Consider the following 13,570-nt stretch of genomic DNA (forward strand, 5'->3'; position numbering starts at 1 on the left):
GGGCCTCATCCAGCCTGGTTTTGAACACCTCCAGGGATGGGACACCATTTGGTTACACAGTGATTGCAGCCCTGGCCCTGTGCTGACAGGTACCACCAGCAGACATGGGCCAAACCCTGTGTGCATAGAAGAGAGGAATTCTGCCCCTCAAATGCACCTTGCTCAGCAATCTTTCGCTCCCACAGCTGTTGGAGCTAAAAACCTGGTTTCCATTCTGGGTCTGGAGTATTTATGAAGTCTTAGTGTATTCACAGTCCTAGTTTATCTTCTTCTGCCTTAGTATCACAAATTAAAACATTGACCCTGTTTTCTGCAGATGTACAAACATCTCCTAGACCTTGACATGCAACAATGACTCTGTAATAAAGAAATGGGAGTTTTGAACTAATCTGTGTTAAAAAACCAAACCAAAACAAACAAAAACTTTCCAAAAGGTTTGTTAGGAGGAGGGACAGCAGCCAAAACAGCCAACAAGCTCAAACGGTAACAGGGAAGAATCAACCTCTACTTGTTCCTGGGCCCAAAAATAGACTTGGAAGCGAGCTCAACTCCCATTTGGTACAAGCCCTTGCTCATGGGCAATCACAGATAAGGAACAGGCTACAGTTTCTGCTGAGCCTGGCAGGATATGGCATAACTCCACATTTTGCTTTTGACCAAGAGCGTGCACTGAGACAAGGCCAAGGGGGCAAGGCACAAGTGGATGCATCACAAAGCGCAGCAGGTCCCTTGGCTATCTGCAGGCCAGAAATCTCCCTCGCTACTAGAGTCTGGTCCTTCTCTGGCCATTTGCATAAACGCAGCCACAGCTTACAGCTGGCTGGGAGTCAGTCATGCTTTCATAGTGACACACCAGGGCAAACAAATCAGGCTTGCAGCCTTCGTTATTTCTCTATCATATGGGACTTCATATGCTTGGAAATATACACTTCTTGGTTGTCACCTCTGCAGACAGATGAGGGATGATGATGGGCCTTAGTTTCCCTGTGTTCCTAGCAGTTGTCTTCTGCTCCAGCGGAGGGTTCAGGTGTGCAGGAGCCGTGGTTGCTCCAGGCTCACCGCTGTTTCAGCTGTTGGCTGCAGCAACTCCCCTTCTTCTGCCCTGAGTCACTGCCAGACCCTATGTCAGACTGAGTCTGGCCAATGTTTGCCTTTCTGCTTGTCCAACGCATGTGAATTAAACCAATTCAAACCCAACCATTGCCAGGTATCAGCCAGCCTAATCAAACAAGAAACACTTCCTCCTCTGTCTGTCCCCAGATGTGACAAGGCCCTGCTTCCCAAGCAGAGAGAGGTGTCCCACTCATCCTGGCCCCGCTGGTACCCAAAGAGCCTTCTCCACGTTTGTGGAGAAAAGGCACTGTGAGCACTCTGCTCGTTTCCTGCCCATTCCTCTTTTTGGAGGGAAAGACTTCTGAGCACACCAGGGGGAAAAGCACCTCTCAGGACACGGGTGGCAGATGTGAGGAGTCAGGGCACTCTCTTGAAGCAGGGGACCTAGTGCAAGGGCACAGGGACTTCTTGCTTTCCGATAAAAAAAAAGGAAAAGGCACAAACCCATCTCCAGTGGCATTTCCACCGGCAAGTCTATTTTTACAATCCTGTTGGGCACAGAGCCAATCTGTCAGTTGCGACAAACCTTACAGGTTCCAATAACGAGGCTCACACAAACGTGTCCTTGGGTTTTCTGCACATGCCACAACCGTGACTCACCTTCTGCAGTTACACGAAGACGTGGACAGCATGGCAAGCCCAGAGCAAACAAGTGGTATCACCAGCATGATGCATACATTTTTAGGCATCATTATGATTCTTTATTAGGATTGCAATAAAAAATTACCAAGGATGACAAGCATGTGCAGGCAAGGGAAAGAAGCCAACACCTTAGAAAGGATGATTCTTGACACATGTGATGTATAGACAGGCATACATTGTCATCCTGACAATGAAGAGCAATCACCCACCCAAAATTTAGCACGAGTGGGGTACCAATGATCTATTTAATTACATTACACAAATGGAAAACAGTATAATCCAGAGGTGTAAAAAAACGTTGCTTGAGAAACTCCATTTCCACTTAGAGCAACTGTCAGCTTAAATGGGGAGTGGAGTGTGTCAAACACCGACACTCTTAATGAAAACAGCTGACTGTTCACATGTATTCTCCCAAAATTACAGTTTGACCTACACAAACCAGGAATGGCGATCAAAAAAATCAGTGCTGGTCAAGAAGTTAAAGAAAAAAGCAACCTTACAATGAGTAACATGTCAGGAATGGGAGAGCAGAAATTACGGACATCAGATGTAAATGGCAAGTTAACAGGTGTGTGTGATAGGGGAATCTGAAGGAATTATTGGAATGCTCCACCATCTTCCAGGCAATGGGAACATGGGGCAAGCACGGGGCCTCTTCAAGAGGCAGCAAGGAAAATCATCACCAGCAGAGCAGAAATGTCTGCAGCCTTCAGCACCTAATTCTGTTTGCTTTTCCATTTTGGGATAGTTCATCTTATGGAAAAGTACCAATGCCCAGGCACCTTCCATAGGCACCATGTTTACTTTCTACCTTCCGTCCCTGAACTGGGAAGGCTCCATCACCGCAGGGTGTGAAGAGGAGGGGTGGCTGATAAGCCTCTGGCTCCAGTTTCCAGACGACTGACTCAGAACTGATCAGCTCTTTCCCAAGTAGTCGCTGTTCCCACACCTCCACCAGGCACCTGGGAACGGCTGCACCGGCTGAACACGGAAGATGTAATGTGCATGACTTTGCAAATCGACGGAGAAGCGTGCAAGGGGGGTTAGCAAGTCCGTAGATGCCTGGCTGGCTCCAGTGCTGAATTAGGAGAAAGTGCATGGGGTGAGGATCTGGTTAGGACCTGGCAGTGCCAATAGCTGAGGTGTTATCTGGGCTGAAAATGGAGAAGGAGGAAAGACCCTCACGTCTCCTTCTTCTCCGCTGGGAGCGGTGCTGGCCGGGGCGCAGCAGTGTGCAGCAGGACGAGGCCGCAGAGTGTCATGGCGAGGCCAACCCACCACACAGGTGTCCACGTCTCCCCAAAGAGAAGCTTGCCCAGGATGGCCTGAAGGAAAAGAAAAAGACAAAGCTTTGCTGGGCTGAGCTGTCCCAAAGCCTTCTGTGCTGCCAGCTCCTCCGCAGGGCTGTGGGGACTTCAGCTGGGGGAGCCTGCCTAGGAAAACAACACCACAGAAAAACAGCTGCTGATGATGCTGGAGACAACCTACTGCATCACCCAGCCTGGAAGTGCAGCCATATGGTGGTCCCCAACCAGGATTCTGGTAGCTACACTCGTGCTTTGTTGCCTTACCAGCACCTCTCAGGAACCAAATCTCCACTCCAGTCAATAAAAACACAGCCCCTCTCATCTGAGAGTGTTTCGGACAAGGTTGTGAGCTGGCTGCAAAGTGCTGGAGCACAGAAACAAGATCGACAGCTTGTGAGACAGAAATGCAAGCAGAAAAAAACCTGTGGGTCAAAAATGTTCCTACTGTCACTTAGAGAGAGTGCGTCCTCACACACAGTTAGGGTGGCTTTGGCTTGTCACAGGTGAGGTTTCACTAAAGCAAAAGCAAAACAAAACAATGCTCCCGGCCCAATCTCTCACTGGCAATTAGAAAATTTCTTTACTTGTTACAGCTGCTGCAAGGTATGGTTCTTGGCAGCAATGCTCTTCGTCCTGCACCACCCAGAAAATATTATAGCCTCTGTGTGAAGAACAGGTACAGCAGCTGAGGGCTGATATAATTATTTCACAGCTGCTTGTGCAGGCGTACTTACATCTCCCTTTGCAGCCAGCATCACCATTCCCACATCTCTATGCTCCTCTAGGCTCCAGCACCTCGGGAATGAATTTACTTACCGAAGAGATGAAGTTGGAGGCTGTCGTTGTCACAGAGGCAGTAGCCGAGGAGGAGGAGAGTCGCAGGGCTTTCGCAAAGACCGTCCACATGACTGCATTGCAGGCACACACCAAGCCAATGCAGCCTACGCGAAACAGCACAGGCAGCTGTAGGACAAAAGGGGAAAACCCACTTATTTTTACTGACTGCTTATTCAGCCTCGCTATCTCATGGGCACTTTGGAGCAAAACCAAATGGCATGGGCTTGAAACTGAGTTACAGATGGTATCACATGAAGATGAATACATTAAGCCACAGAAGACAACAGAGGCGGGAGAACAGCTCTGGATGGAGTGTGTCTGAGGCGTCCTGCTGTTAATCCAGCCTCAGACTATAAACTGAGAAGAGCCAGGACAGCATATAGAGGCTCTCATACCAGAAGCCAAAGTCCAGAAAGCTCCTGACCCCATAACCTGGTGCACACACAATTCAGTGAGATGCCCTTCAGTCATCACCAGACATATGGAAAAGGGTCAAATTCATCCCTGCAGAGAGGAACGCAGACACTGTACGTGCCAGCACTGTGTATGGCCCGGGATCTGCCCATTGTGTATTTGTGCTGAGTTCTGTGTGGACTCAAACCACCGTCACTCACCACCTCCTGCTGACCTGGCCTGCCTGCTTGCGGCAGTAAAGGCAGATCAGGGTCCTCCGGGAGGAAAGTGAGAGCTAAGGGGTTTTGTGCCTTATTTTACATGCTCTCTGGAGAGCAGGTTTACTGAGAGCGCCAGCATTTAATAGCAATGAAACCACCTCTGAACTCTAGGGCCCTCAAAGCCAACGAGGTTCTCAAGAGAGAAAGGTTCTTAGGTGACCTCACAAGACATATAACAGCCTCAGTCTGGAAAAAGGGCACAGGTTTGCTTAAATAGCCTTTACCATCTGCTATCTCCCCCACATCAGCAGTTCTTGCAGCTGTGGCCATCTCCGTAGCCCCCAGGTGTTGTGCAGCTGACGTGAAGGCACCAAGGGAGGAAGCCACAGGCAGAACAACTCCTGCAAACACTCAGGGAGCACACAACGATGAGGAAAAGCAAAGCTTTGCCTCAGCCCATAGCGATCATGCCTTCATGGCCCATCGCCTCTCTCGGTCAACAACAGGCCGTCGTGGGATCAGCCTCGAGGCAGACGGAACTGGAGGTGTGAAGCCACCCACAAACATGGCTTGGGTGGCACCTGCCCTGCAGGAAGGGCTGCACTGTGCCCTCTCCGTGCCAGCCATCCTGAACACTGGGGCGAGCAGCCACCTTGTGCTCCTGCCCAGAAGAAGACATTATTAACCATGAGCCAGGGCAGGTCACTGGGCTTTCTGAAGCAAGTTCAACCTTAAAGGAAAAGGTCATAAAGGAAAACCCTGCTCGACGGCTAGCGCTAGCTCTCCAAAGATAACCCCACCCCACAGAGGTCATGCGTTTGGCCTCCTCGGTGGCAAAGGCCTCCAACTTTATCAGGGCAACAGCAAACACTCCCGAACAATTCCCACCTGCAAACTCCTTTGCGGCACGAGGCCCTTCGCCCCGACACACCGCCGTCCTGTCAAACCCTGCCTAGAAGGATCACAGGGCCAGCCGTGCCCACATGCTACTGGTCCTTTGAGGAAGAAGCCTGCTGCCATGTTATGGCTCACGGCAGGATGGGCTTTGCCTGCTGGCCTCTGTGGTGGCTCCTTATTCCTGGCCTCATGCTCTGCTTGGGTTGACAGGTGGTTCTACCTTTCACCTGTGTGTGTCCTCGTATGCTTATAGTGGGTAGGCAGATTTAGAAGACAGGAAGAATATTCTCCATGTTCTACCTAAATTCAGTATATTCTTCTCTGGATCAGAAAGAGCCTACCAAGGTTGACTGTTAGGAAAAAGGGCCTTAGGGTATAAAGATCTCGTTGCTATCTCCAGCTGCCCACCAGAGCGTGTAGAGAAGGCAGAGACAAGCTCTTCTCTGAGGTGTGTAGGGATTTGACAAGGGGCAGCAAGTAAAGGTTAGAAAAGGCAAAATGTTGATAAAATAGTGGGAAAAACAAAGGTGACCAAACACTGAAGCAGAGATTATGGGCTCTTATGGGCTCTAACCTTGCAGGCATTCAAAACTTGACTGGAGAAGGCCACGAGCAACCAGTTAGCCCTGCTGAGGTTGGACCAGAGACCTCTGGGGGTCCTGCCTAACCTGAGTTATTCTGCGAGTCTACCAGTGGTGGAATAAAGCTGCCTCCCACCATCACAGCAGCTATGCTATCTTCACAAGCTACCCAGAACCCATCGCTGAACTTCTATCGCAGAACCATGGATATCGGCTGCGGTGTGCTCTGGAGGTGGCACAGGCCCAGAAGGAAGGTGTTCCAGAGAAGTCGAGTCCCTCCGCGTCCTGGGCAGAGGAGTGGTCACTGCAGTGGCACACAGGTGCAGAGATGGGAACATCCCCGGGTGCTCCCCACAAGGAAGGACGGAGGTGTAATTCCTCCCCTGCCAAGGGCTCAGCAGAGCCAGCCCAGTGAGTCAAAGATTACTGTTCTGATTGCTTTTCTAAGACGAGATTAATTTCAGTGTACATTTCAGATAATCCAGAATCACTGATGAAATGGCAGAAGTAAATTTAGATGGAATTTGGCAGGGCTGAGGGGAAAGTAAAGAAAAGGTTTTGTTCAAGTGAAATGACCCCTTGTGGTCAGGTCGCTCTCAGGCTGGTCCACCACAACACATCCGTCTGACCTGGAAATCCATCCTTGTGCTGCTGTCGAGTATCCTGATACTCTACATCAAAACCTCTTAGAGGTGTTAATATACTTTTAACATTTGCTGTCACTTTCCATTCTGTACAAGTGATGGCTACTTACTTGGTCTGTTTTTAGATTTCTATATTTCTTCCTCAAACACAGAACTTAAACCTCTGTTACTTTGTGGCTGCTCTGCAGAAATGCCTTCAGACCAAGTGCACAGGAGTCAAGCAAGTAGTGAGCCCTCTGAAATGTTTAAGCGTCTATGGTCCTGTACAATTTAAGCTACTTGGAAAACTGGTATTTACTTGAAACTGTTAGTTTTACATCTGGACTGATTAATTTGATTCATAACCATTGCCTAGAATGGGCCTAAAAAATAACTGGAGGAACCAATTTGTTCAGAAAAACGAAACACAATCACGGAATAGGAGCGTGGTTGAGGTTGGAAAGGACTTCTGGAGCTCACCTTGTCCAAGCTCTCAGCTCAAGAAGGGTCAGCTAGAGCTGATGCCCAGGATCATGTTCAAATGGCTTTTTAATCTCCATGGAAGATACCCCACAACCTCTCTGGGCAACCTGTACCAGTGCTCCCTCACCCACACAGTGCTTCCTGGTGTTCAGAGGGAACCTCCTGTGTTCAGTTCATGCCCATTGCCTCTGGGCACTGGGCCCCACTGGAAATAGCCTGGCTTCGTCCTCTCTGTACCCTCCCTTCAGGTATTCACAGACACTGATGAGATCCCCGAGCCTCCTGTTCTTCAGACTGAACAGTCCCAGCTCCCTCTGCCTCTTCTCACAGGAGAGGTGCTCCAAACCCTTCACCAACTTCGTGGCCCTTGGCTGGACCTCCTTCAGTAGCTCCACGTCTCTCTTGTACTGGGGAGAGCTGGACGTGACACAGCACTCACCAGTGCTGAGCAGAGGGGAAGGATCACCCCCCTTGACTTGCTGGCAACACTCCTCGTGGACACACTTTCTCATGTCACCTTCAAAAAGATCAATAAATGGGCAATATTTCTGTACATTTCAAAGGAGAAAAATAATCAGAAAATATGCTGTCCGCATTTACAGTAATTCCATGCTCTGCTTTTCTGTCAGTGCAGAGCACAATCTTTTGGGGAGGGATCACAGAGAGTAACAGGATTTAAAATTTTTGATTTCCCTTCCTGCCACTCATTTTGATATATCATAAAGGATCTACAGGATTGGTGAGTTGTTGGTTTTTTTTTTTTAACCATCTTCAATAAACACACAAGTCGATTTTCTTTTATCTTGACACAGGGCTGATTTTTTTCAGATATATTTTTTCTTCTGGGCTCGCCTTTGAATTTCAAGTCCAAGTGTATGTTTGCCACATGAATACCAACGCCTGCTCTTTGCCTAATCTCCTCGGTGTGTTTTTAGGATACGCTCCTGCTGCCTACCTCAGCATCTCTCCCATACCCAACATGTTTTGTGCATCTCCACCTTTGCCGTGCCTGTCCTAGAGCTCACCTGTGCAGATGAGGACACCAAACACTTTTTAAGGTGAAAGGCCAGCAGCCCGACGTGACCTTTCGCACAGTGGGCTTTGAGAAACACAGCCGTGATTAAGATCATCCCCCGCGCACAGCCGACCCAGAGCTCGCCAGATGAGCACACTGGATGAGCAAAGTTGACTGCTCCACCTCCTCACCGCTCCTGCCACGAGCGAACAGACACAGGGAAGGTTCCCCACCGCATTCCCAGACCCGCAGACTTGCTTCACTCTGCTCGCTGTTGTTCCTACGGCCAGCCTCCCCGCAGCTCTCCGGCACCAGCCCCACGTTTCCCATCCAACCCGTGCAGGGCAGCACCCGATGGAGCACGAGGAAGAACCCCCGCGTGGGGTTTCTGCGCGTTTTCCTTGTTTCCCCCACCCGCCGTGCACCCGAAAGCCCCAGCAAAGCCTGTCGGGAGGGAGGGGCCGAGCGGCGGCCATTTCGCCCTGCTCTTCCTTCCCCCTTCCTTACCCAGCCTCCGGCACCCCGCAGGGGACGCGCCCCCAGCGCCAGCTTCGCCGCCGCCGCCGCCGCCGCCCCCAGCAGCCCCGCGGCCGCCGCCGCTACCGCCGCCCGCATGGCGGCCCCGGGAGGGGGGGCGGCGGGAGGAGCTGGGGGGGAGAGGGGAAGGGCTGGGCTCTGCGCTGCTCGGGGACGCTCGGAGGCGTTATTTACAAGGATACAGCGTGAGGAGCGGCTGGGGGAGCCGGGGTTGTTTAGTTTGGGAAAGAGGAGGCTCGGGGGAGACCTTAGTGATCCCTCCAAGTACCTGAAAGGAAGGTGTGAGGAGCTGGGGGTCGGCCTCTTCTCGCAGATGACTAGTGATAGGACTAGAGGGAATGGCCTCAACTTGTGCCAGGGGAGGTCAGGTTGGAAATTAGGCAACGTTTTGTCTCAGAAAGAGCAGTCAGGCATTAGAATGGGTTGCCCAGGGAGGTGGTGGAGTCACCGTTCTGGGGGTGTTCAAGGAAAGGCTGGATGTGGTGCTTAGGGACATGGTTTGGTGGGTGACAGTGGTAGTAGGGGATGGATGGACCAGATGATCTTGGAGGTCTTTTCTAACTTTAAAGCAGGTGGAAGTCAATGCCCCAGGACAGGCAGTTGGGCTGAGGCAGGTTTGGTATTGCCATCTTCTAGGGCTGCAGCAAACACCCACAGGGCACAGGTTTGTGAGCCTCACTCTGCCCTCTTAACACAGATTACAAGCCCTCTTAATTCTAATTGGCTACTATTTGTCTACAGAGCAAACAAACTCTTCAGTGTACATTCAGCTTCTTACTTCTATACTCCACAGTTAAAGTGGGGAAAAAAAAGCTGGAGCATTAGCTGACCTTTGAATGTTTAGATGAGCGCTTCCTTCAGTCAAATACTGAAGAAGCTTTCTAGGAAGTATAGTGCCCTTTAGTTCTCACATCTTACATTTTGCCCCATTGTTTGTGGGCACACACAGCATTGTACAAAGTAGCCAAAATTGGGACTTAATGACTGTGAAAAACTGTAAAAACTAGCATTTACTGTCACAATATACATCAGAAGTTTGTGTTCTGCTAGTAAGTTTGTTATTTGCAATAGTTCTCTATCTTAACTGTGATCAAGGCAGTTTATACTATATTCCTAAAATGTTTTGCATATTTTCAGATTTCTTAACATTTCTACCTTCTATTTGATCAGAAAATGGTTTCAAAACGCTTAGAAAGCATATCCTACAATGCTTATATAAAAATCTGGTGGAATTTTACACTGGAGAAAAATAGTTTTGAAAGCGTTTTAATTTCAAACAGAGAAAGAAGAATACAAAAGCCAAAATATATTTACAATATTATTTACAAATCCATTAAGGTCATACTCCTCCTTTATTGAACAAACTACATATAATGTGCATTTTGAAAACGAGTAAGTATTAACAGTTATTAAATTTGACAAGTTCATTTTTACCCACTACAAACATCCCTCCTTTAAGATAAAAAATCACAAAGAAATTATGCCTTTAAAAATTCAGCTCAGGTAGAAAAAGTAGCATTTCAGAAGATTTCAGCAGGGACCTGAATAAAAGCACAAAAGGAATAAGGAGTCCTAGTATGTTTCCAGAGAGAAGGCTTTTCCCTGACAAGGTACAAAAAATTCAAGATGTATCTTCCAGCACCTATACAAAATCATATTTTGAAGAGTTACAGAACCCCTTCAATAGGAAGGTATTAATATGTCGATGAAAGCTGCCCACTTAGTTAAGTAAAGTTCTTCACTAAAAGTTGTTACTAGCAAAAAAAATAATTTTGATTGTTCCGAGTATAGCAGACAACATTCAGGAACAACAGCAAAAGTGAAGTTTGACAACTGGCTTTTGCTTATGCTGTACACTTGAAACACAGAGCTTTGCAGTTTTTTTTGTGTCATTATAGCTGATCTGTATGATACCTACATGTGACATCTTTTAGTCTCTTTTAAGAAAGCATTTTCAACTCGTAGTTTTTCAGTCTCCTGTAAAACAGAAAAAAATGGTATTTAGAACTATATAGGTATTAGGGAAATCATATTCACTTCTTTCATATTTGTAAGTAAATGATAACTCTATTTGTCCAAGTGCTTTGAACACTTGAGGAAATAAAAAGGTAGTTCTTGTTTGGGGGACCATGAGGAGGGCAGACTGGCCACGACCTACACAGCTGTATAAAATCAGGGGTATCTATTACTCCCAAACAGAAGAGCAAGACTGTTTTGGAAAGTTTTGAACCTTGCTGTCCTCTACATCCCATCATTACTCCATCTGTATTGTACTCTCTGAAACTTACCTCAGTAAGTTTAGCGTAATCTTTCTTCAGTTTCACAAGATACTGAATCTTCTGGTTTAGATTTTGATGACCAAGTAATTTCCCGTTCTCCTCAGCAAGAGTGTCAACTTGCTTCCTCAGCAAGTCCATTTCCTGTAATTAGTAAATACATAGTGTACATCTTCTTGCTTTAGACCCTCCTTCCCTTTTAGGACAAAATATCTCGTTTAGATCTGCTTAACATAGTAACGTTCAACTTTGTTGTAACATATGATGCAAGAGTTAGTTGTCCAGGCAATACGTCTTTGTTGCATGTCTCCTTGGGTACTACACTAGATGCCTCTAAAGGTCAAATGCATTATTTGATTTGTACTACAAACTTTAACACTGAGTTCTGTACCCAGAGTTCCACTGGTGTTTCACCAGTGCACCATTAAACAGCATTACAAATATAATTAATCTGTTACACAAAACATTTTCAGAGGCAGTCTGTGATTGCTAATTCAATTCTAATTCAGAATATTATTGAATTAGTAACAGCTCCACCTCTGCTGAATAAGATTTTACCATAAAGACAAAAATTACATATAACCTTTCCAATTCTGTCTCTCTCTTCATACGTTTCCTCCAGTTTTGATCTAATTTCTTCTTTTTCATGAAATGCTTTCAGCTCCAAAGCTCTAGTTCGTTCCATCTCCTGTGTCATTTCAAGACAAATATTCTCCTTGATTCTGAGAGCATTTTTGGTCTCTTCTAATCTGCCAATAAAAAAAGCATCATAAAATATTGAAAAACCAACATAAGTGGCATGCAAGAGAAATACTATGTCAGCCTCAGACACAGAAGCAGACTTTTAAAGACATCCTTTTGATAGAATTTATTTTCCCTAGAACTCTGTGCGAGCAGAAGGAAAAATTACATCCTGCTTCACAACTCTTGTGTTTGATACTCTCTTAAACAAGGCGTTGTTTTGGAGTTGACCTCTTTGGGAAGCGTGCTCTTTCTAATCCAGGATGAACAACTCCACTCACAAAACAGAAAATAGAATCAGACTACACGATAACGTAGTATTCACTTAAGGCATGTAAATTTGCCCAGTGAACTCTGTTGCAGTTCAAGTTTCCCCAAAACCGCTTGATTGTACATAGCTTTTCCCTAATGCCATTTTTGCTCAGAAACATCTCTGAACAGCACAGATGTCCAAGTTTATCTGGCCTGATAAAAGAATAAGGGCTGCGCCTTTGAATAGACGTCTTGTCTGCTGAAAATATTTTAATTCTATCAGTCTCACAGAATATTAAAATCTTTGTCATCGAACTTAGCAGCATGTCTACTGATATGAACAACTGTAGTTTTGCATTCAAGTATTGTATAAATTATAATATTTCATGTCATCAGTTTTGTTTCACCACAGCCTGATATTTAAGGCCAACTGTATGAAAATAGCATTCATTTACTATGTTTGTCAAAACATTTCCTTGATGACAAAAGGAATCTTTTTCCTCTCTGTACGTTATTTGCTCATATGAGACACTGTAACACTATTAAAAAGCACGTTTCAAAGAGCAGACAGGTATGAAAAAGCAATGCATTGAATAGTAAAATAACCCCTGCCCAAGACTAGGGCTTCAGTAAAAATGAGTATGAATTACTTTTGAAATGACTGTGTTCATAAAAATAATCTTCATCCTTAAAAGAAGTTATTAACATAGAAAGCACACCATTAAATGGCAATAACCCAAATAATTAAGAGATTCAGCCACTATGAGTCCCTGAAGCAATACAGATTAGGCTAAGAATAACAGGAGAAGCATCTTCAAACTAATTTAATTCTGTATTTTATTTCTTGACTACTATCCATCCTTGGTGTGGAATATGAATTTCTAGGACTCCTTACACATCAGTGCAAATACACTCTAGAAATACTTTCATAAGTAGTTTTCCCTAATCACGATAAAATGGGAAAAAAAACTTCAACAAATAGCATAAAAACAATTAGATGAAGTTTATAATTTAAAATATTTACAGTGCTAGTAAAGAAGCAAACAGTATTTCAATTTCATTTGAAAAGGAATGTGCTTAGAAGTCATCGCATATAGAAGTTTTCAAAACTCTACAGCGTAGGTCATTTTAAACAATTCAAAGTTAAGTCCCTTCTAACCAAAGCTTTTCCTATGGTTCCACCTATTTCAGAGTATTTCGTGATTAACTGTTAACCTTTCAGAAAATGTAGTAACAGGTGCTACCACCACCTACTGATGAAAAAGAGTAAAAACTTGATGTATTTTGTAAAAGTGTTAACATTTCTAAAATGTATCTTTTATAACTTCAGATCTTGGACTTCTATTCCTTAAATGTAACATTTGGTATTAATGAGTTTAATACAAGTCTCCAGTTCAATGAGTAATATTAAACTTACTCTGCTTTCATTTTCAGCATCTCCTCCATTGCTTTATTCTGTAAAAGTTCAAAATATTAGTTATATTCATAATTCTTAAAGCATGTGTATCTATTTAAAATGATTTGTTATTTACCTGATGCCAAGTATCTAATTCTAAAAACTATCAAAGTCATCCTACCACCAAATAATTCACATCTCTAACATTCACTATAAATTCATCTCCTAGCTGTATGCACATATTTCCATTTCATGC

The 13,570-nt window shown here is 45.5% G+C and overlaps 2 protein-coding genes across 3 annotated transcripts in view; both read right to left on the reverse strand.

The window, feature by feature from the left end:
- Window positions 1-1,791: 1,791 nt before the first annotated feature.
- TMEM42 (transmembrane protein 42) lies at window positions 1,792-8,778 on the reverse strand. 2 transcript variants are annotated; one of them, XM_048075870.2, is made up of 3 exons: window positions 8,620-8,778; window positions 3,879-4,025; window positions 1,792-3,080 (listed from the first exon to the last, which is right to left on the reverse strand). In XM_048075870.2, the coding sequence occupies exons 1-3, from the start codon at window positions 8,725-8,727 to the stop codon at window positions 2,937-2,939; spliced, it is 399 nt and encodes a 132-aa protein (XP_047931827.1). In that variant the 5' UTR covers window positions 8,728-8,778; the 3' UTR covers window positions 1,792-2,936. The 2 variants fall into 2 exon arrangements, with proteins under 2 accessions (XP_047931827.1, XP_066848116.1); XM_066992015.1 differs by lacking the exon at window positions 8,620-8,778 and adding an exon at window positions 8,123-8,374.
- Window positions 8,779-9,902: 1,124 nt separating this feature from the next.
- The window catches only part of KIF15 (kinesin family member 15), a 36,943-nt gene continuing 33,275 nt past the window's right edge, over window positions 9,903-13,570 (reverse strand). Inside the window, exons 32-35 of the mRNA XM_048075829.2 lie at window positions 13,336-13,373; window positions 11,509-11,674; window positions 10,938-11,069; window positions 9,903-10,626 (exon numbers count right to left, since the gene is read on the reverse strand). Of these exons, the coding sequence (XP_047931786.2) occupies window positions 10,564-10,626; window positions 10,938-11,069; window positions 11,509-11,674; window positions 13,336-13,373 (399 nt within the window). The 3' untranslated portion in view covers window positions 9,903-10,563. The remainder of the gene's footprint in view (window positions 10,627-10,937; window positions 11,070-11,508; window positions 11,675-13,335; window positions 13,374-13,570) is intronic.

The sequence above is a fragment of the Anser cygnoides genome, chromosome 2 (assembly GCF_040182565.1).
Source record: "Anser cygnoides isolate HZ-2024a breed goose chromosome 2, Taihu_goose_T2T_genome, whole genome shotgun sequence".
Classification (NCBI taxonomy): Eukaryota; Metazoa; Chordata; class Aves; order Anseriformes; family Anatidae; genus Anser; species Anser cygnoides.

Coding starts and splice junctions, on each gene's coding strand:
- TMEM42 (XM_048075870.2), bottom strand. CDS start 8,727: ATGCGGGCGGCGGTAGCGGCGGCGGCCGCGGGGCTGCTGGGGGCGGCG. Junction 4,026..8,619: donor TGCGGGGTGCCGGAGGCTGG/GTAAGGAAGGGG, acceptor TTTGTCCTACAG/CTGCCTGTGCTGTTTCGCGT. Junction 3,081..3,878: donor CCTCCAACTTCATCTCTTCG/GTAAGTAAATTC, acceptor CTTTTCCTTCAG/GCCATCCTGGGCAAGCTTCT.